Source organism: Oncorhynchus clarkii, chromosome 6 (assembly GCF_045791955.1).
Source record: "Oncorhynchus clarkii lewisi isolate Uvic-CL-2024 chromosome 6, UVic_Ocla_1.0, whole genome shotgun sequence".
Classification (NCBI taxonomy): domain Eukaryota; kingdom Metazoa; phylum Chordata; class Actinopteri; order Salmoniformes; family Salmonidae; genus Oncorhynchus; species Oncorhynchus clarkii.
In genome coordinates this window covers 87,452,527-87,476,374 of record NC_092152.1, presented here as the reverse complement: position 1 = coordinate 87,476,374, position 23,848 = coordinate 87,452,527, and the positions used below count along the sequence as shown (strand labels likewise).

At 42.8% G+C, this 23,848-nt stretch overlaps 1 protein-coding gene across 1 annotated transcript in view; it reads right to left on the bottom strand.

Moving 5' to 3' along the window:
* The window catches only part of LOC139411765 (long-chain fatty acid transport protein 2-like), a 44,998-nt gene that overhangs the window by 19,943 nt on the left and 1,207 nt on the right, over positions 1-23,848 (bottom strand). The window contains exons 2-8 of the mRNA XM_071158492.1: positions 23,371-23,592; positions 22,933-23,091; positions 19,731-19,855; positions 19,327-19,521; positions 14,127-14,217; positions 13,857-14,055; positions 12,409-12,506 (exon numbers count right to left, since the gene is read on the bottom strand). Coding sequence (XP_071014593.1) covers positions 12,409-12,506; positions 13,857-14,055; positions 14,127-14,217; positions 19,327-19,521; positions 19,731-19,855; positions 22,933-23,091; positions 23,371-23,592 — 1,089 coding nt within the window. The remainder of the gene's footprint in view (positions 1-12,408; positions 12,507-13,856; positions 14,056-14,126; positions 14,218-19,326; positions 19,522-19,730; positions 19,856-22,932; positions 23,092-23,370; positions 23,593-23,848) is intronic.

Sequence of the window (23,848 nt, the reverse complement as noted above, 5' to 3'; positions counted from 1 at the left end):
TGGATAAGAGAGTCTGTTAGATGAACCTAGCTACCTCTGGCTAAGAGTGTCTGTTAAATGAACCTAGCTACCTCTGGATAAGAGAGTTTGTTAAATGAACCTAGCTACCTCTGGATAAGAGAGTCTGTTAAATGAACCTAGCTACCTCTGGATAAGAGAGTCTGTTAAATGAACCTAGCTACCTCTGGATAAGAGAGTCTGTTAAATGAACCTAGCTACCTCTGGATAAGAGTATCTGGTAAATGAACCTAGCTACCTCTGGATTAGAGAGTCTGTTAAATGAACCTAGCTACCTCTGGATAAGAGAGTCTGTTAAATGAACCTAGCTACCTCTGGATAAGAGTATCTGGTAAATGAACCTAGCTACCTCTGGATTAGAGAGTCTGTTAAATGAACCTAGCTACCTCTGGATAAGAGAGTCTGTTAAATGAACCTAGCTACCTCTGGATAAGAGAGTCTGTTAAATGAACCTAGCTACCTCTGGATAAGAGTATCTGGTAAATGAACCTAGCTACCTCTGGATTAGAGAGTCTGTTAAATGAACCTAGCTACCTCTGGATAAGAGAGTCTGTTAAATGAACCTAGCTACCTCTGGATAAGAGAGTCTTAAATGAACCTAGCTACCTCTGGATAAGAGAGGCTGTTAAATGAACCTAGTTACCTCTGGATAAGAGAGTCTGGTAAATAAACCTAGCTACCTCTGGATAAAAGAGTCTGTTAAATGAACCTAGCTACCTCTGGATAAGAGAGTCTGTTAAATGAACCTAGCTACCTCTGGATAAGAGAGTCTGGTAAATGAACCTAGCTACCTCTGGATAAGAGAGTCTGTTAAATGAACCTAGCTACCTCTGGATAAGAGAGTCTGGTAAATGAACCTAGCTACCTCTGGATAAGAGAGTCTGTTAAAAGAACCTAGCTACCTCTGGATAAGAGAGTCTGGTAAATGAACCTAGCTACCTCTGGATAAGAGAGTCTGTTAAAAGAACCTAGCTACCTCTGGATAAGAGAGTCTGTTAGATGAACCTAGCTACCTCTGGCTAAGAGTGTCTGTTAAATGAACCTAGCTACCTCTGGATAAGAGAGTCTGTTAAAAGAACCTAGCTACCTCTGGATAAGAGAGTCTTAAATGAACCTAGCAACCTCTGGATAAGAGAGTCTGTTAAATGAACCTAGCTACCTCTGGATAAGAGAGTCTGGTAAATGAACCTAGCTACCTCTGGATAAGAGAGTCTGTTAAAAGAACCTAGCTACCTCTGGATAAGAGAGTCTTAAATGAACCTAGCAACCTCTGGATAAGAGAGTCTGTTAAATGAACCTAGCTACCTCTGGATAAGAGAGTCTTAAATGAACCTAGCTACCTCTGGATAAGAGAGTCTGTTAAATGAACCTAGCTACCTCTGGATAAGAGAGTCTGTTAGATGAACCTAGCTACCTCTGGCTAAGAGTGTCTGTTAAATGAACCTAGCTACCTCTGGATAAGAGAGTCTGTTAAATGAACCTAGCTACCTCTGGATAAGAGAGTCTGTTAAATGAACCTAGCTACCTCTGGATAAGAGAGTCTGTTAAATGAACCTAGCTACCTCTGGATAAGAGAGTCTGTTAAATGAACCTAGCTACCTCTGGATAAGAGTATCTGGTAAATGAACCTAGCTACCTCTGGATTAGAGAGTCTGTTAAATGAACCTAGCTACCTCTGGATAAGAGAGTCTGTTAAATGAACCTAGCTACCTCTGGATAAGAGAGTCTTAAATGAACCTAGCTACCTATGGATAAGAGAGGCTGTTAAATGAACCTAGTTACCTCTGGATAAGAGAGTCTGGTAAATGAACCTAGCTACCTCTGGATAAAAGAGTCTGTTAAATGAACCTAGCTACCTCTGGATAAGAGAGTCTGTTAAATGAACCTAGCTACCTCTGGATAAGAGAGTCTGGTAAATGAACCTAGCTACCTCTGGATAAGAGAGTCTGTTAAAAGAACCTAGCTACCTCTGGATAAGAGAGTCTGTTAAATGAACCTAGCTACCTCTGGATAAGAGAGGCTGTTAAATGAACCTAGTTACCTCTGGATAAGAGAGTCTGGTAAATGAACCTAGCTACCTCTGGATAAAAGAGTCTGTTAAATGAACCTAGCTACCTCTGGATAAGAGAGTCTGTTAAATGAACCTAGCTACCTCTGGATAAGAGAGTCTGGTAAATGAACCTAGCTACCTCTGGATAAGAGAGGCTGTTAAATGAACCTAGTTACCTCTGGATAAGAGAGTCTGGTAAATGAACCTAGCTACCTCTGGATAAAAGAGTCTGTTAAATGAACCTAGCTACCTCTGGATAAGAGAGTCTGTTAAATGAACCTAGCTACCTCTGGATAAGAGAGTCTGTTAAATGAACCTAGCTACCTCTGGATAAGAGAGTCTTAAATGAACCTAGCTACCTCTGGATAAGAGAGTCTGTTAAATGAACCTAGCTACCTCTGGATAAGAGAGTCTGTTAGATGAACCTAGCTACCTCTGGCTAAGAGTGTCTGTTAAATGAACCTAGCTACCTCTGGATAAGAGAGTCTGTTAAATGAACCTAGCTACCTCTGGATAAGAGAGTCTGTTAAATGAACCTAGCTACCTCTGGATAAGAGAGTCTGTTAAATGAACCTAGCTACCTCTGGATAAGAGAGTCTGTTAAATGAACCTAGCTACCTCTGGATAAGAGAGTCTGTTAAATGAACCTAGCTACCTCTGGATAAGAGAGTCTGTTAAATGAACCTAGCTACCTCTGGATAAGAGTATCTGGTAAATGAACCTAGCTACCTCTGGATTAGAGAGTCTGTTAAATGAACCTAGCTACCTCTGGATAAGAGAGTCTGTTAAATGAACCTAGCTACCTCTGGATAAGAGAGTCTTAAATGAACCTAGCTACCTCTGGATAAGAGAGGCTGTTAAATGAACCTAGTTACCTCTGGATAAGAGAGTCTGGTAAATGAACCTAGCTACCTCTGGATAAAAGAGTCTGTTAAATGAACCTAGCTACCTCTGGATAAGAGAGTCTGTTAAATGAACCTAGCTACCTCTGGATAAGAGAGTCTGGTAAATGAACCTAGCTACCTCTGGATAAGAGAGTCTGTTAAATGAACCTAGCTACCTCTGGATAAGAGAGTCTGGTAAATGAACCTAGCTACCTCTGGATAAGAGAGTCTGTTAAAAGAACCTAGCTACCTCTGGATAAGAGAGTCTGGTATATGAACCTAGCTACCTCTGGATAAGAGAGTCTGTTAAAAGAACCTAGCTACCTCTGGATAAGAGAGTCTGTTAGATGAACCTAGCTACCTCTGGCTAAGAGTGTCTGTTAAATGAACCTAGCTACCTCTGGATAAGAGAGTCTGTTAAAAGAACCTAGCTACCTCTGGATAAGAGAGTCTTAAATGAACCTAGCAACCTCTGGATAAGAGAGTCTGTTAAATGAACCTAGCTACCTCTGGATAAGAGAGTCTGGTAAATGAACCTAGCTACCTCTGGATAAGAGAGTCTGTTAAAAGAACCTAGCTACCTCTGGATAGGAGAGTCTTAAATGAACCTAGCAACCTCTGGATAAGAGAGTCTGTTAAATGAACCTAGCTACCTCTGGATAAGAGAGTCTTAAATGAACCTAGCTACCTCTGGATAAGAGAGTCTGTTAAATGAACCTAGCTACCTCTGGATAAGAGAGTCTGTTAGATGAACCTAGCTACCTCTGGCTAAGAGTGTCTGTTAAATGAACCTAGCTACCTCTGGATAAGAGAGTCTGTTAAATGAACCTAGCTACCTCTGGATAAGAGAGTCTGTTAAATGAACCTAGCTACCTCTGGATAAGAGAGTCTGTTAAATGAACCTAGCTACCTCTGGATAAGAGAGTCTGTTAAATGAACCTAGCTACCTCTGGATAAGAGTATCTGGTAAATGAACCTAGCTACCTCTGGATTAGAGAGTCTGTTAAATGAACCTAGCTACCTCTGGATAAGAGAGTCTTAAATGAACCTAGCTACCTCTGGATAAGAGAGTCTGTTAAATGAACCTAGCTACCTCTGGATAAGAGAGTCTGGTAAATGAACCTAGCTACCTCTGGATAAAAGAGTCTGTTAAATGAACCTAGCTACCTCTGGATAAGAGAGTCTGTTAAATGAACCTAGCTACCTCTGGATAAGAGAGTCTGGTAAATGAACCTAGCTACCTCTGGATAAGAGAGTCTGTTAAAAGAACCTAGCTACCTCTGGATAAGAGAGTCTTAAATGAACCTAGCAACCTCTGGATAAGAGAGTCTGTTAAATGAACCTAGCTACCTCTGGATAAGAGAGTCTGTTAAATGAACCTAGCTATCTTGGATAAGAGAGTCTTAAATGAACCTAGCTACCTCTGGATAAGTGGATAAGAGAGTCTGTTAAATGAACCTAGCTACCTCTGGATAAGAGAGTCTGTTAAATTAACCTAGCTATCTTGGATAAGAGAGTCTTAAATGAACCTAGCTACCTCTGGATAAGAGAGTCTTAAATGAACCTAGCTACCTCTGGATAAGAGAGTCTGTTAGATGAACCTAGCTACCTCTGGCTAAGAGTGTCTGTTAAATGAACCTAGCTACCTCTGGATAAGAGAGTCTGTTAAATGAACCTAGCTACCTCTGGATAAGAGAGTCTGTTAAATGAACCTAGCTACCTCTGGATAAGAGAGTCTGTTAAATGAACCTAGCTACCTCTGGATAAGAGAGTCTGTTAAATGAACCTAGCTACCTCTGGATAAGAGTATCTGGTAAATGAACCTAGCTACCTCTGGATTAGAGAGTCTGTTAAATGAACCTAGCTACCTCTGGATAAGAGAGTCTGTTAAATGAACCTAGCTACCTCTGGATAAGAGTATCTGGTAAATGAACCTAGCTACCTCTGGATTAGAGAGTCTGTTAAATGAACCTAGCTACCTCTGGATAAGAGAGTCTGTTAAATGAACCTAGCTACCTCTGGATAAGAGAGTCTGTTAAATGAACCTAGCTACCTCTGGATAAGAGTATCTGGTAAATGAACCTAGCTACCTCTGGATTAGAGAGTCTGTTAAATGAACCTAGCTACCTCTGGATAAGAGAGTCTGTTAAATGAACCTAGCTACCTCTGGATAAGAGAGTCTTAAATGAACCTAGCTACCTCTGGATAAGAGAGGCTGTTAAATGAACCTAGTTACCTCTGGATAAGAGAGTCTGGTAAATAAACCTAGCTACCTCTGGATAAAAGAGTCTGTTAAATGAACCTAGCTACCTCTGGATAAGAGAGTCTGTTAAATGAACCTAGCTACCTCTGGATAAGAGAGTCTGGTAAATGAACCTAGCTACCTCTGGATAAGAGAGTCTGTTAAATGAACCTAGCTACCTCTGGATAAGAGAGTCTGGTAAATGAACCTAGCTACCTCTGGATAAGAGAGTCTGTTAAAAGAACCTAGCTACCTCTGGATAAGAGAGTCTGGTAAATGAACCTAGCTACCTCTGGATAAGAGAGTCTGTTAAAAGAACCTAGCTACCTCTGGATAAGAGAGTCTGTTAGATGAACCTAGCTACCTCTGGCTAAGAGTGTCTGTTAAATGAACCTAGCTACCTCTGGATAAGAGAGTCTGTTAAAAGAACCTAGCTACCTCTGGATAAGAGAGTCTTAAATGAACCTAGCAACCTCTGGATAAGAGAGTCTGTTAAATGAACCTAGCTACCTCTGGATAAGAGAGTCTGGTAAATGAACCTAGCTACCTCTGGATAAGAGAGTCTGTTAAAAGAACCTAGCTACCTCTGGATAAGAGAGTCTTAAATGAACCTAGCAACCTCTGGATAAGAGAGTCTGTTAAATGAACCTAGCTACCTCTGGATAAGAGAGTCTTAAATGAACCTAGCTACCTCTGGATAAGAGAGTCTGTTAAATGAACCTAGCTACCTCTGGATAAGAGAGTCTGTTAGATGAACCTAGCTACCTCTGGCTAAGAGTGTCTGTTAAATGAACCTAGCTACCTCTGGATAAGAGAGTCTGTTAAATGAACCTAGCTACCTCTGGATAAGAGAGTCTGTTAAATGAACCTAGCTACCTCTGGATAAGAGAGTCTGTTAAATGAACCTAGCTACCTCTGGATAAGAGAGTCTGTTAAATGAACCTAGCTACCTCTGGATAAGAGTATCTGGTAAATGAACCTAGCTACCTCTGGATTAGAGAGTCTGTTAAATGAACCTAGCTACCTCTGGATAAGAGAGTCTGTTAAATGAACCTAGCTACCTCTGGATAAGAGAGTCTTAAATGAACCTAGCTACCTATGGATAAGAGAGGCTGTTAAATGAACCTAGTTACCTCTGGATAAGAGAGTCTGGTAAATGAACCTAGCTACCTCTGGATAAAAGAGTCTGTTAAATGAACCTAGCTACCTCTGGATAAGAGAGTCTGTTAAATGAACCTAGCTACCTCTGGATAAGAGAGTCTGGTAAATGAACCTAGCTACCTCTGGATAAGAGAGTCTGTTAAAAGAACCTAGCTACCTCTGGATAAGAGAGTCTGTTAAATGAACCTAGCTACCTCTGGATAAGAGAGGCTGTTAAATGAACCTAGTTACCTCTGGATAAGAGAGTCTGGTAAATGAACCTAGCTACCTCTGGATAAAAGAGTCTGTTAAATGAACCTAGCTACCTCTGGATAAGAGAGTCTGTTAAATGAACCTAGCTACCTCTGGATAAGAGAGTCTGGTAAATGAACCTAGCTACCTCTGGATAAGAGAGGCTGTTAAATGAACCTAGTTACCTCTGGATAAGAGAGTCTGGTAAATGAACCTAGCTACCTCTGGATAAAAGAGTCTGTTAAATGAACCTAGCTACCTCTGGATAAGAGAGTCTGTTAAATGAACCTAGCTACCTCTGGATAAGAGAGTCTGTTAAATGAACCTAGCTACCTCTGGATAAGAGAGTCTTAAATGAACCTAGCTACCTCTGGATAAGAGAGTCTGTTAAATGAACCTAGCTACCTCTGGATAAGAGAGTCTGTTAGATGAACCTAGCTACCTCTGGCTAAGAGTGTCTGTTAAATGAACCTAGCTACCTCTGGATAAGAGAGTCTGTTAAATGAACCTAGCTACCTCTGGATAAGAGAGTCTGTTAAATGAACCTAGCTACCTCTGGATAAGAGAGTCTGTTAAATGAACCTAGCTACCTCTGGATAAGAGAGTCTGTTAAATGAACCTAGCTACCTCTGGATAAGAGAGTCTGTTAAATGAACCTAGCTACCTCTGGATAAGAGAGTCTGTTAAATGAACCTAGCTACCTCTGGATAAGAGTATCTGGTAAATGAACCTAGCTACCTCTGGATTAGAGAGTCTGTTAAATGAACCTAGCTACCTCTGGATAAGAGAGTCTGTTAAATGAACCTAGCTACCTCTGGATAAGAGAGTCTTAAATGAACCTAGCTACCTCTGGATAAGAGAGGCTGTTAAATGAACCTAGTTACCTCTGGATAAGAGAGTCTGGTAAATGAACCTAGCTACCTCTGGATAAAAGAGTCTGTTAAATGAACCTAGCTACCTCTGGATAAGAGAGTCTGTTAAATGAACCTAGCTACCTCTGGATAAGAGAGTCTGGTAAATGAACCTAGCTACCTCTGGATAAGAGAGTCTGTTAAATGAACCTAGCTACCTCTGGATAAGAGAGTCTGGTAAATGAACCTAGCTACCTCTGGATAAGAGAGTCTGTTAAAAGAACCTAGCTACCTCTGGATAAGAGAGTCTGGTATATGAACCTAGCTACCTCTGGATAAGAGAGTCTGTTAAAAGAACCTAGCTACCTCTGGATAAGAGAGTCTGTTAGATGAACCTAGCTACCTCTGGCTAAGAGTGTCTGTTAAATGAACCTAGCTACCTCTGGATAAGAGAGTCTGTTAAAAGAACCTAGCTACCTCTGGATAAGAGAGTCTTAAATGAACCTAGCAACCTCTGGATAAGAGAGTCTGTTAAATGAACCTAGCTACCTCTGGATAAGAGAGTCTGGTAAATGAACCTAGCTACCTCTGGATAAGAGAGTCTGTTAAAAGAACCTAGCTACCTCTGGATAGGAGAGTCTTAAATGAACCTAGCAACCTCTGGATAAGAGAGTCTGTTAAATGAACCTAGCTACCTCTGGATAAGAGAGTCTTAAATGAACCTAGCTACCTCTGGATAAGAGAGTCTGTTAAATGAACCTAGCTACCTCTGGATAAGAGAGTCTGTTAGATGAACCTAGCTACCTCTGGCTAAGAGTGTCTGTTAAATGAACCTAGCTACCTCTGGATAAGAGAGTCTGTTAAATGAACCTAGCTACCTCTGGATAAGAGAGTCTGTTAAATGAACCTAGCTACCTCTGGATAAGAGAGTCTGTTAAATGAACCTAGCTACCTCTGGATAAGAGAGTCTGTTAAATGAACCTAGCTACCTCTGGATAAGAGTATCTGGTAAATGAACCTAGCTACCTCTGGATTAGAGAGTCTGTTAAATGAACCTAGCTACCTCTGGATAAGAGAGTCTTAAATGAACCTAGCTACCTCTGGATAAGAGAGTCTGTTAAATGAACCTAGCTACCTCTGGATAAGAGAGTCTGGTAAATGAACCTAGCTACCTCTGGATAAAAGAGTCTGTTAAATGAACCTAGCTACCTCTGGATAAGAGAGTCTGTTAAATGAACCTAGCTACCTCTGGATAAGAGAGTCTGGTAAATGAACCTAGCTACCTCTGGATAAGAGAGTCTGTTAAAAGAACCTAGCTACCTCTGGATAAGAGAGTCTTAAATGAACCTAGCAACCTCTGGATAAGAGAGTCTGTTAAATGAACCTAGCTATCTTGGATAAGAGAGTCTTAAATGAACCTAGCTACCTCTGGATAAGTGGATAAGAGAGTCTGTTAAATGAACCTAGCTACCTCTGGATAAGAGAGTCTGTTAAATTAACCTAGCTATCTTGGATAAGAGAGTCTTAAATGAACCTAGCTACCTCTGGATAAGAAAGTCTGTTAGATGAACCTAGCTACCTCTGGATAAGAGAGTCTTAAATTAACCTAGCTACCTCTGGATAAGAGAGTCTTAAATTACCCTATCTACCTCTGGATAAGAGAGTCTGTTAAATGAACCTAGCTACCTCTGGATAAGAGAGTCTGTTAGATGAACCTAGCTACCTCTGGCTAAGAGTGTCTGTTAAATGAACCTAGCTACCTCTGGATAAGAGAGTCTTAAATGAACCTAGCTACCTCTGGATAAGAGAGTCTGTTAAATGAACCTAGCTACCTCTGGATAAGAGAGTCTGTTAAATGAACCTAGCTACCTCTGGATAAGAGAGTCTGGTAAATGAACCTAGCTACCTCTGGATAAGAGAGTCTGTTAAAAGAACCTAGCTACCTCTGGATAAGAGAGTCTGTTAAATGAACCTAGCTACCTCTGGATAAGAGAGTCTGTTAAATGAACCTAGCTACCTCTGGATAAGAGAGTCTTAAATGAACCTAGCTACCTCTGGATAAGAGAGTCTTAAATGAACCTAGCGACCTCTGGATAAGAGAGTCTTAAATGAACCTAGCTAACTCTGGATAAGAGAGTCTGTTAAATGAACCTAGCTACCTCTGGATAAGAGAGTCTTAAATGAACCTAGCTACCTCTGGATAAGAGAGTCTGTTAAATGAACCTAGCTACCTCTGGATAAGAGAGTCTGTTAAATGAACCTAGCTACCTCTGGCTAAGAGAGTCTGGTAAATGAACCTAGCTACCTCTGGATAAGAGAGTCTGTTAAATGAACCTAGCTACCTCTGGATAAGAGAGTCTGTTAAATTAACCTAGCTACCTCTGGATAAGAGAGTCTGTTAAATGAACCTAGCTACCTCTGGATAAGAGAGTCTGTTAAATGAACCTAGCTACCTCTGGATAAGAGAGTCTGTTAAATGAACCTAGCTACCTCTGGATAAGAGAGTCTGCTAAATGAACCTAGCTACCTCTGGATAAGAGAGTCTGTTAAATGAACCTAGCTACCTCTGGATAAGAGAGTCTGTTAAATGAACCTAGCTACCTCTGGCTAAGAGAGTCTGTTAAATGAACCTAGCTACCTCTGGATAAAAGAGTCTGTTAAATGAACCAAGCTACCTCTGGATAAGAGAGTCTGGTAAATGAACCTAGCTACCTCTGGCTAAGAGAGTCTGTTAAATGAACCTAGCTACCTCTGGCTAAGAGAGTCTGTTAAATGAACCTAGCTACCTCTGGATAAGAGAGTCTGGTAAATGAACCTAGCTACCTCTGGATAAGAGAGTCTGGTAAATGAACCTAGCTACCTCTGGCTAAGAGAGTCTGTTAAATGAACCTAGCTACCTCTGGATAAGAGAGTCTGTTAAATGAACCAAGCTACCTCTGGATAAGTGGATAAGAGAGTCTGTTAAATGAACCTAGCTACCTCTGGATAAGAGAGTCTGGTAAATGAACCTAGCTACCTCTGGCTAAGAGAGTCTGTTAAATGAACCTAGCTACCTCTGGATAAGAGAGTCTGGTAAATAAACCTAGCTACCTCTGGATAAGAGAGTCTGTTAAATGAACCTAGCTACCTCTGGATAAGAGAGTCTGGTAAATGAACCTAGCTACCTCTGGATAAGAGAGTCTGGTAAATGAACCTAGCTACCTCTGGCTAAGAGAGTCTGGTAAATGAACCTAGCTACCTCTGGATAAGAGAGTCTGGTAAATGAACCTAGCTACCTATGGATAAGAGAGTCTGGTAAATGAACCTAGCTACCTCTGGATAAGAGAGTCTGTTAAATGAACCTAGCTACCTCTGGATAAGAGAGTCTGTTAAATGAACCTAGCTACCTCTGGATAAGAGAGTCTGTTAAATGAACCTAGCTACCTCTGGATAAGAGAGTCTGCTAAATGAACCTAGCTACCTCTGGATAAGAGAGTCTTAAATGAACCTAGCTACCTCTGGATAAGAGAGTCTGTTAAATGAACCTAGCTACCTCTGGATAAGAGAGTCTTAAATGAACCTAGCTACTTCTGGATAAGAGAGACTGTAAAATGAACCTAGCTACCTCTGGATAAGAGAGTCTGTTAAATGAACCTAGCTATCTTGGATAAGAGAGTCTTAAATGAACCTAGCTACCTCTGGATAAGTGGATAAGAGAGTCTGTTAAATGAACCTAGCTACCTCTGGATAAGAGAGTCTGTTAAATTAACCTAGCTATCTTGGATAAGAGAGTCTTAAATGAACCTAGCTACCTCTGGATAAGAAAGTCTGTTAGATGAACCTAGCTACCTCTGGATAAGAGAGTCTTAAATTAACCTAGCTACCTCTGGATAAGAGAGTCTTAAATTACCCTATCTACCTCTGGATAAGAGAGTCTGTTAAATGAACCTAGCTACCTCTGGATAAGAGAGTCTGTTAGATGAACCTAGCTACCTCTGGCTAAGAGTGTCTGTTAAATGAACCTAGCTACCTCTGGATAAGAGAGTCTGTTAAATGAACCTAGCTACCTCTGGATAAGAGAGTCTGTTAAAAGAACCTAGCTACCTCTGGATAAGAGAGTCTGTTAAATGAACCTAGCTACCTCTGGATAAGAGAGTCTGTTAAATGAACCTAGCTACCTCTGGATAAGAGTATCTGGTAAATGAACCTAGCTACCTCTGGATTAGAGAGTCTGTTAAATGAACCTAGCTACCTCTGGATAAGAGAGTCTGTTAAATGAACCTAGCTACCTCTGGATAAGAGAGTCTTAAATGAACCTAGCTACCTCTGGATAAGAGAGTCTGTTAAATGAACCTAGCTACCTCTGGATAAGAGAGTCTGGTAAATGAACCTAGCTACCTCTGGATAAAAGAGTCTGTTAAATGAACCTAGCTACCTCTGGATAAGAGAGTCTGTTAAATGAACCTAGCTACCTCTGGATAAGAGAGTCTGGTAAATGAACCTAGCTACCTCTGGATAAGAGAGTCTGTTAAAAGAACCTAGCTACCTCTGGATAAGAGAGTCTTAAATGAACCTAGCAACCTCTGGATAAGAGAGTCTGTTAAATGAACCTAGCTACCTCTGGATAAGAGAGTCTTAAATGAACCTAGCTACCTCTGGATAAGAGAGTCTTAAATTAACCTAGCTACCTCTGGATAAGAGAGTCTTAAATGAACCTAGCTACCTCTGGATAAGAGAGTCTGCTAAATTAACCTAGCTACCTCTGGATAAGAGAGACTTAAATGAACCTAGCTACCTCTGGATAAGAGAGTCTGTTAAATGAACCTAGCTACCTCTGGATAAGAGAGTCTGTTAAATGAACCTAGCTACCTCTAGATAAGAGAGTCTGTTAAATGAACCTAGCTACCTCTGGCTAAGAGCGTCTGTCAAATGAACCAAGCTACCTCTGGATAAGAGCGTCTGCTAAATGACTAAAATCAAAAGTCAAATCACCTGGAACCTTGACACCGTAGACGTTGGCTTCTTCGATACATTCCACCATGATCAGGTGCTCAGTCACCTCCGTGGTGGCCACGTTCTCTCCTTTCCACCTGGATGTTGACTCATATCAAATTAATTCAGACAGTAGCCTGGCATAGAACCCAAAGAGCAAGCAGAAGCAGACTGCAAACCCTTCCAAGAAGGAAGAAACCTAGAGAAACCCAGCTCATATCTCAACCTGCAGGTGATTCACAGGACAATAACATTACATCTATAGTATTAAAACCAGCTCATATCTCAACCTGCAGGTGATTCACAGGACAATAACATTACATCTATAGTATTAACACCAGCTCATATCTCAACCTGCAGGTGATTCACACGACAATAACATTACATCTATAGTATTAAACCCAGCTCATATCTCAACCTGCAGGTGATTCACAGGACAATAACATTACATCTATAGTATTAAACCCAGCTCATATCTCAACCTGCAGGTGATTCACAGGACAATAACATTATATCTATAGTATTAAACCCAGCTCATATCTCAACCTGCAGGTGATTCACAGGACAATAACATTACATCTATAGTATTAAACCCAGCTCATATCTCAACCTGCAGGTGATTCACAGGACAGGACAGGACCATTACATCTATAGTATTAAACCCAGCTCATATCTCAACCTGCAGGTGATTTACAGGACAGGACAGTAACATTACATCTATAGTATTAAACCCAGCTCATATCTCAACCTGCAGGTGATTCACAGGACAATAACATTACATCTATAGTATTAAACCCAGCTCATATCTCAACCTGCAGGTGATTCACAGGACAATAACATTACATCTATAGTATTAAACCCAGCTCATATCTCAACCTGCAGGTGATTCACAGGACAGGACAATAACATTACATCTATAGTATTAAACCCAGCTCATAACTCAACCTGCAGGTGATTCACAGGACAATAACATTACATCTATAGTATTAAACCCAGCTCATATCTCAACCTGCAGGTGATTCACAGGACAGGACAATAACATTACATCTATAGTATTAAACCCAGCTCATATCTCAACCTGCAGGTGATTCACAGGACAGGACAGTAACATTACATCTATAGTATTAAACCCAGCTCATATCTCAACCTGCAGGTGATTCACAGAACAGGACATTGTATTTTTTTTAACCTTTCTTTAACTAGTCAAGTCAGTTAAGAACTAATTCTTATTTTCAATGACAGCCAGTGGGTTAACTGCCTTGTTCAGGGGCAGAACGACAGATTGTTTACCTTGTCAGCTCAGGGATTCGATCTTGCAACCTTTCGGTTAAGTGTCCAATGCTCTACCCACTAGGTTCCCTGCCACCCCATAAATAACTTTAACCCAGCTCATTATTAAACCTTTAGTTGATAACTACTAAAGTAAAAACAGCTAAAGCGTTTCTGACCTGAAGGTGTCTCCGATGCGGTCCATGAAGTAAACAAAGCCCTCGTGGTCGATCCTCAGCAGGTCTCCACTGTTGAAGTACAGATCTCCCTTAACAAACACATCTCTCAGCTTCTTCCTGTCTGTCTGCTCCTGGTTATTAGCATAGCCACTAAACGGAGCCTGCGCCGTAATCTTGGCAACCAGCAATCCAGTTTCTCCTGAGGACCAAAACAACAAGTAATGAGGTGTGTGTTTGTGTGTGTTTATGTGTGTGTTTGTGGGTTCTCACCTTTAGGGACTTTGATACAGAAACCTCTAGAGTCTTTGACAGGCTCCTCTCTCTCTGTGTCATACTGAATCAGAACGTAGGAGAAGTTTGCCTGCGAACACACATAGAACAGACAGACAGACAGACAGACAACAACACACATAACAAGAGAAGACAATGATACACCATATCAATCAATCAATCAAATGTATTTATTAAGCCCTTATTACATCAGCTGATGTCACAAAGTGCTGTACAGAAACCCAGCCTAAAACCCCAAACAGCAAGCAATGCAAGACTAGAAGCACAGTGGCTAGGAAAAACTCCCAAGAAAGGCCAGAATCTAGGAAGAAACCTCGAGGAACCAGGCTATAATGGTTGTCTAGAAAAGTCTATGGTTGCCTGAAGTGGTTCTCAATCAGAGGCAGGTGTTTATCGTTGTCTCTGATTGGGAACCATATTTAGGCAGCCATATTCTTTGAGTGTTTCGTGGGTGATTGTTCATGTCTCAGTGTTTGTTTGCACCAGATAAGGCTGTTTAGGTTTTCACGTTACGTTTATTGTTTGTATTGTTCGTGTTTATCTTTGATTAAAGATGTATCGAAATAACCACGCTGCATTTTGGTCCTCCTCTCCTTCGACGGAAGAAAACCGTAACAGAATCACCCACCACAACAGGACCAAGCGGCGTGGTGACAGGCAGCGGCAGCAGGAGCAGCGAAATCCAGATTTCTGGACATGGGAGGAGATATTGGATGGTAAAGGACCCTGGGCTCAGCCTGGAGAATATCGCCGCCCCAAAGAAGAACTGGAGGCGGCGAAAGCGGAGAGGCGCTGGTTTGAGGAGGCAGCACGGCGACACGGATGGAAGCCCAAGAGTCAGCCCCAAAAATGTATTGGCACACCGGGAGTATGGCTAAGCCAGGTCAGAGACCTGTGCCAACTTCCTGTGCTTACCGGGGGGCTAGAGAGACCGGGCAGGCACCGTGTTATACTGTGGTGCGCACGGTGTCTCCAGTGCGGGTGCATAGCCCGGTGCGGTACATACCAGCTCCGCGTATCGGCCGGGCTAGAGTAAGCATCGAGCCAAGTGTCATGAAGCCGGCTCTACACATCTGGTCTCCAGTGCGTCTCCTTGGGCCGGCTTACATGGCACCAGCCTTGCGCTCAGTGTCCCCGGTTCGCCTGCATAGCCCAATGCGGGCTATTCCACCTCGCCGCACTGGCAGGGCGACCGGGAGCATTCAACCAGGTAAGGTTGGACAGGCTCGGTGCTCAAGAGCTCCAGTGCGCCTGCACGGTCCGGTCTATCCAGCACCACCTCCACGCACCAGCTCTCCGGTGGCAGCTCCCCGCACCAGGTTTCCTGTGCGTGTTCTCGGCCCAGTACCACCAGTGCCAGCGCCACGTACCAGGCCTTCATTGCGCTTCGCCTGTCCAGCGCTGCCAGAGCCTTCCTCCTCTCCAGCGCTGCCGGAGTCTCCCGCCTGTCCAGCGCTGCCGGAGTCTCCCGCCTGTCCAGCGCTGCCGGAGCCTTCCTCCTCTACAGCGCTGCCGGAGTCTCCCGCCTGTCTAGCGCTGCCAGAGCCTTCCTCCTCTACAGCGCTGCTGGAGTCTCCCGTCTGCAAGGAGCAACCAGAGTTGCCAGTCTGCAAGGAGCAGCCAAAGTTGCCAGTCTGCAAGGAGCAGCCAGAGTTGCCAGTCTGCAAGGAGCAGCCAGAGTTGCCAGTCTGCAAGGAGCAGCCAGTCTGCAAGGAGCAGCCAGTCTGCAAGGAGCAGCCAGTCTGCAAGGAGCAGCCAGAGTTGCCAGTCTGCAAGGAGCAGCCAGAGTTGCCAGTCTGCAAGGATCAGCCAGTCTGCAAGGATCAGCCAGTCTGCAAGGAGCAGCCAGTCTGCAGGGAGCTGCCTTTCTGAAGGGAGCTGCCAGTCTGCAAGAGCCGCCAGAGCCGCCAGTCTGCAAGGAGCCGCCAGAGCCGCCAGTCTGCAAGGAGCCGCCAGAGCCGGCAGTCTGCAAGGAGCCGCCAGAGCCGCCAGTCTGCAAGAAGCCGCCAGAGCCGCCAGTCAGCATGGAGCAGCCAGAGCCGCCAGTCAGCATGGAGCAGCCAGAGCCGCCAGTCTGCCAGGATCTGCCAGTCAGCCAGGATCCTCCAGATCCGCCAGTTAGCCAGGATCCGCCAGTCAGCCAGGATCTGCCAGAACTGCCAGTCAGCCAGGATCTGCCAGAGCCGCCAGTCAGCCAGAACCACCAGTCAGCCTGGATCTGCCAGTGCCATTAACCTGCTTGAGCTTCCTCTCAGTCCTGAGCTTCCTCTCAGTCCTGAGCTTCCTCTCAGTCCTGAGCTTCCTCTCAGTCCTGAGCTTCCTCTCAGTCCTGAGCTACCCCTCAGTCCCGAGCCACCCCTCAGTCCCGAGCTACTCTTCAGTCCCGAGCTACTCTTCAGTCCCGAGCTACCCCTCAGTCCCGAGCTACCCCTCAGTCCCGAGCTACCCCTCAGTCCCGAGCTACCCCTCAGTCCCGAGCTGCCCCTCAGTCCCGAGCTGCCCCTCAGTCCAGTGGGGCCCTTGGTGAGGGTTACTAGGCCAAGGTCGGCGGCGAGGGTCGCCAATCTAAGGACGCGATGCAGGCGGACTGAGACTTTGTTTGAGTGGGGTCCACGTCCCGAGCCGGAGCCGCCACCGTGGACAGACGCCCACCTGGACCCTCCCCTATGGGTTTAGGTGTGTGGCCGGGAGTCCGCACCTTGGGGGGGGGGGGGGGGGGGGGGGGTTCTGTCACGCCCTGGTCTTAGTATTCTGTGTTTTCTTTATTATTTTGGTCAGGCCAGGGTGTGACATGGGTTAATTATGTGGTGTGTTTTGTCTTGGGGTTTTGTAGGTATTGGGATTGTGGTATAGTGGGGTTGTCTAGAAAAAGTCTATGGTTGCCTGAAGTGGTTCTCAATCAGAGGCAGGTGTTTATCGTTGTCTCTGATTGGGAACCATATTTAGGCAGCCATATTCTTTGAGTGTTTCGTGGGTGATTGTTCATGTCTCAGTGTTTGTTTGCACCAGATAAGGCTGTTTAGGTTTTCACGTTACGTTTATTGTTTGTATTGTTCGTGTTTATCTTTGATTAAAGATGTATCGAAATAACCACGCTGCATTTTGGTCCTCCTCTCCTTCGACGGAAGAAAACCGTAACAAATATACTGTATCTATGTAACAAAAAGGAATCTTTCAAAAGTATTCAGCCTTGGCGTTTTTCCTATTTTGTTGCATTACAATAGCTATATAATACGAGTATCTAATAACAATGAAGATACAGTGCCTTGCGAAAGTATTCGGCCCCCTTGAACTTTGCGACCTTTTGCCACATTTCAGGCTTCAAACATAAAGATATAAAACTGTATTTTTTTGTGAAGAATCAACAACAAGTGGGACACAATCATGAAGTGGAACGACATTTCAAACTTTTTTAACAAATCAAAAACTGAAAAATTGGGCGTGCAAAATTATTCAGCCCCCTTAAGTTAATACTTTGTAGCGCCACCTTTTGCTGCGATTACAGCTGTAAGTCGCTTGGGGTATGTCTCTATCAGTTTTGCACACCGAGAGACTGAAATGTTTTCCCATTCCTCCTTGCAAAACAGCTCGAGCTCAGTGAGGTTGGATGGAGAGCATTTGTGAACAGCAGTTTTCAGTTCTTTCCACAGATTCTCGATTGGATTCAGGTCTGGACTTTGACTTGGCCATTCTAACACCTGGATATGTTTATTTTTGAACCATTCCATTGTAGATTTTGCTTTATGTTTTGGATCATTGTCTTGTTGGAAGACAAATCTCCGTCCCAGTCTCAGGTCTTTTGCAGACTCCATCAGGTTTTCTTCCAGAATGGTCCTGTATTTGGCTCCATCCATCTTCCCATCAATTTTAACCATCTTCCCTGTCCCTGCTGAAGAAAAGCAGGCCCAAACCATAATGCTGCCACCACCATGTTTGACAGTGGGGATGGTGTGTTCAGGGTGATGAGCTGTGTTGCTTTTACGCCAAACATAACGTTTTGCATTGTTGCCAAAAAGTTCAATTTTGGTTTCATCTGACCAGAGCACCTTCTTCCACATGTTTGGTGTGTCTCCCAGGTGGCTTGTGGCAAACTTTAAACAACACTTTTTATGGATATCTTTATGAAATGGCTTTCTTCTTGCCACTCTTCCATAAAGGCCAGATTTGTGCAATATATGACTGATTGTTGTCCTATGGACAGAGTCTCCCACCTCAGCTGTAGATCTCTGCAGTTCATCCAGAGTGATCATGGGCCTCTTGGCTGCATCTCTGATCAGTCTTCTCCTTGTATGAGCTGAAAGTTTAGAGGGACGGCCAGGTCTTGGTAGATTTGCAGTGGTCTGATACTCCTTCCATTTCAATATTATCGCTTGCACAGTGCTCCTTGGGATGTTTAAAGCTTGGGAAATATTGTTGTATCCAAATCCGGCTTTAAACTTCTTCACAACAGTATCTCGGACCTGCCTGGTGTGTTCCTTGTTCTTCATGATGCTCTCTGCGCTTTTAACGGACCTCTGAGACTATCACAGTGCAGGTGCATTTATACGGAGACTTGATTACACACAGGTGGATTGTATTTATCATCATTAGTCATTTAGGTCAACATTGGATCATTCAGAGATCCTCACTGAACTTCTGGAGAGAGTTTGCTGCACTGAAAGTAAAGGGGCTGAATAATTTTGCACGCCCAATTCTTCAGTTTTTGATTTGTTAAAAAAGTTTGAAATATCCAATAAATGTCGTTCCATTTCATGATTGTGTCCCACTTGTTGTTGATTCTTCACAAAAAAATACAGTTTTATATCTTTATGTTTGAAGCCTGAAATGTGGCAAAAGGTCGCAAAGTTCAAGGGGGTCGAATACTTTCGCAAGGCACTGTAGTATAGTGCCACAGAAAACAAAGATGTTCTACTTCTATTTGAGTTTCCATACAAAACAGTGTCCTGACACACTTCATCACACTGATGTAATACATCTCACATAGACTGTTTAGGAATAGAAACAAGGTAGTCTTTCTCAGAAGCTCAGTGTCTGCATCCCAACGGCACCCCTATTCCCTATATAGTGCACTACATTTGACCAGAGCCCTAGGGACCCTGGTTGAAAGTAGTGCACTAGAAAGTGAATAGGCTGGTATTTGGAACACAACAGCCATTATTGTCCCAGACAGTAGTCTCACTTTATGAAAGAAGTGCTCTTTGCCAATCGCTCCGACTTTCCCGATGTAGTTGATGAAGCCGACGTGTCCCTCTGTGGCTCCGTAACATTCACAGACACAGATGTCACCAAAACGCTGCAGGAACTCTGACCAGGTGTCTGCTCTAAGCCCGTTACCCAGGGCCAGACGTACCTTGTGATGCCTGTCATTATCTTTCTGAGGAGAGAAGAGGACAGGAGAGGAGAGAAGAGGACAGGAGAGAGGTGAGAGGGGAGGAGAGGGGAGGAGTGGAGAGGAGAGGAGAGGGGATAGGATGTACAGGTATTTGGTTTACATTGATTAATGATTTAATACTATCAGCCCAGTTATTTAGGGTCTTTAATGGTCTGAATGATGAAAGTAACAGGAGGCGTGTGTTCCAGTACCTTGGGTGAGTTACAGAGGTACCTCATGATCTCTCCTATGTACTGGATCACTGTCACCTTGTGTTTCCTGCAGTCATCCCAGAAGTTAGAGGCAGAGAATTTACGCCTCAGGACAACGGTGTTGCCTGAGAGGAGAAGATAAAGCACCAACATTCAACAGAGCTCACAACCTCATGGACGAACAAACTAACTCACTAACTGACTGGCTAAATGATTACCTAACAAACTAACTAACTGACTGACTAAATGATTACCTAACAAACTCACTCACTAACTGACTAAATTATTAACTAACTAACTGACTGACTAAATGATTACCTAACAAACTAACTCACTAACTGACTGGCTAAATGATTACCTAACAAACTAACTAACTGACTGACTAAATGATTACCTAACTAACTCACTCACTAACTGACTAAATTATTAACTAACTAACTGACTGACTAAATGATTACCTAACTAACTCACTAACTGACTAAATTATTAACAAACTAACTAACTGACTGACAAAATGATTACCTAACAAACTAACTAACTGACTGACTAAATGATTCCCTAACTAACTAACTAACTCACTGACTGGCTAAATTATTAACTAACAAACTAACTCACTGACTGACTAACAATTACCTAACAAACGAACTCACTAACTGACTAAATGATTACCTAACAAATTAACTAACTGACTGACGAAATAATCACCTAACTAACTAACTCACTGACTGACTAAATGATTACCTAACTAACTAACTAACTAACTAACTAACTAACTTCCTGACTAAATGATTACCTAACTAACTAGCTAACTCAGTGACTGACAAAATGATTACCTAACTAACTCACTGACTGACAAAATGATTACCTAACTAACAAACTAACTGACTGACTGACTAAATGATTACCTAACAAACTAACTGACTGACTGACTAAATTATTTCCTTACTAACTAACTCACTGACTGACTAAATGATTACCTAACAAACTAACTCACTGACTGACTAAATTATTACCGTACTAACTCACTGACTGACTAAATTATTACCTAACTAACTAACTAACTAACTCACTAACTCACTGCCTGACTAAATGATTACCTAACTAACTAGCTAACTCACTGACTGACTAAATGATTACCTAACTAACTCACTGACTGAGAAAATTATTACCTAACTAACCAACAAACTAACTCACTGACTGACTAAATGATTACCTAACGAACTCACTAACTGACTAAATGATTACCTAACAAACTAACTAACTGACTGACGAAATAATCACCTAACTAACTAACAAACTAACTCACTGACTGACTGACAAAATTATTACCTAACAAACTAACTCACTGACTGACTGACAAAATTATTACCTAACAAACTTACTCACTGACTGACTAAATTATTACCTAACTAACTAACTCACTGACTGACTAAATGATTACCTAACAAACTAACTCACTGACTGACTAAATTATTACCGTACTAACTAACTCACTGACTGACTAAATGATTACCTAACAAACTTACTCACTGACTGACTAACTTATTACCTAACTAACTAACTCACTGACTGACTAAATGATTACCTAACAAACTAACTCACTGACTGACTAAATTATTACCGTAATAACTAACTCACTGACTGACTAAATGATTACCTAACTAACTAACTAACTCACTGCCTGACTAAATGATTACCTAACTAACTATCTAACTCACTGACTGACTAAATGATTACCTAACTAACTCACTGACTGACAAAATGATTACCTAACTAACTAACAAACTAACTCACCGACTGACTAAATGATCACCTAACAAACTAACTGACTGACTAAATTATTACCAAACTAACGAACTAACTAACTAACTAACTAGCTAGCTAGCTAGCTAGCTAACTAACTAACTAACTGACAAACAGTCCCCTCTGAATGGTTCTGGTTAGGGCCAGGAGTTGTTCCTGACCATGTGACTGGACCAGGAAGGAATAACTCTGGGCCCTAGTTAAAGGCTACAGCACCACTAAGGCCTAGGAGTTTTTCCTGGTTGATTTGAGAGTCCAAGGTCATTATTGGCATAAACAGCTTGGAACTCTGTGGGTGCGTCTCTAATGTAACCCTATTCCCTTTATAGTGCACTACTTTTGACCAGAGCCATATAGACCCTGGTCAAAAAACAAAAGTAGTGCACTCAGGAACTTTGGAACTGGAAGTACTAGAAGTCACCTCAGAGCCAAGTCACCTCTACTCCAACGCCCAGAGTAAAGAGACACTCCATTAAACAACCCTTAGTAAACCCTGGTCAACATCATTACAACGTTATTACACATGACGGCCCTCAAATAACATGGAACGTGTAGTCAGAGACATTTGCATGTTTTATCTTCATCATCAGTGCCAAGTCAGGAGTGATTTTTACAGAGAATTTCAATTATTATGTTTTTCTCTCTCCATTTGAATTCCATTTGAATGTAGTCATTGTAATTGCTAGAGATAGCATGGAACCAGTTCTGAAGCAGTTCTGAACCAGATCTAGAGAAGTTCTGAACTAGTTCTGAACCAGATCTAAAGAAGATCTGAACCAGTTCTGAACCAGTTCTGAACCAGATCTAAAGAAGTTCTGAACAAGTTTTTAAGAAGTTCTGAACTAGTTCTAAACCAGTTCTGAACCAGATCTAGAGAAGTTCTGAACCAGTTCTGAACCAGATCTAGAGAAGTTCTGAACCAGATCTAAAGAAGTTCTGAACAAGTTTTTAAGAAGTTCTGAACTAGTTCTAAACCAGTTCTGAACCAGATCTAGAGAAGTTCTGAACCAGATCTGAACCAGATCTAAAGAAGTTCTGAACAAGTTTTTAAGAAGTTCTGAACTAGTTCTGAACCAGTTCTGAACCAGATCTAACGAAGTTCTGAACCAGTTCTGAACCAGATATAGAGAAGTTCTGAACCAAATCTAAAGAAGTTCTGAACCAGTTCTGAACCAGATCTAGAGAAGTTCTGAACCAGTTCTGAACCAGATCTAAAGAAGTTCTGAACCAGTTCTTAAGAAGTTCTGAACTAGTTCAGTTCTTCACACCTCTTCATATCTTTCTCCCATATACTGCACTACTATGAGGTGCATGTTATCCATGCAGGAATTGAACCCATGACCTGGCGGCTGCCAGAACAACACTCTCACCAACTGTGCCATACAGTACCGTAGTGTACCTCTCTCTATGGCTCCAGTCAAACCCATCATGAAGCCGGCAGAGTGGTAGAGAGGCAGGTAGATGTAGATGACATCATCAGAGGCCACACCTGAGATGGCCTGCATAGAGGAGGCCATGTACAGCTTCTCATGTGTGATCACCGCAGCCTTCGGCAGACCTGAGGACGAGACAACAGGAAGGGCAGGAAACAGAGAATCAAGGCTGATGAAAATCTCAAATGATACCTTATATCTTTGACCAATCAGAGTTGTGCAATCTAAGAATATTTACCTGTCTGGCATAAACATCAGTAGAATTCTGTCTAATTCACACTACAGGGCTGACTGTACTGGTCTGGACATTATATTTTCACATCGTTCTTTCTAGCAGACTTCCTGCAACTATGCTGGATGCATAACCAGGCCAGTCCAGTCCAGCTTGGTTTGGCCCAGCTTACCTGTAGTTCCTGACGTATAGATGTAGAGGGCAGGGCTCTTTAAGGTGACCTTTGACCTGAGCTGTGGGTCCAGAGGTTGATCTGAGGCCTGCTGTATCCTGCTGCTGCTCAGAGTATTCACTCCCTCCGTCACACACTTCTCCTCCTCCTCACCCAGCACAAACACACTTACACTCTGCTCCCTCAGGGTGGGGAGAACCTCCTCTACCGCTCCACGCAACTCTGGGGGAGGAGAGAGTGAGGGACACAGACAGAGCAAGCATGAGACAGAATCCTATTAATTCTGGCCTGTGCACTACTAGCACTGCCTCCCACTAGCTGCATAGAGGGAAAGGAGGATACCTAGTCAGTTGTACAACTGAATGCATTGAACTTCCACATTTAACCCAACCCATCTGAATCAGAGAGGTGTGGGGGCTGACATAATCAACATCCACGTTTTCAGCGTCCAGGGAACAGTGGGTTAACTGCCTTGCTC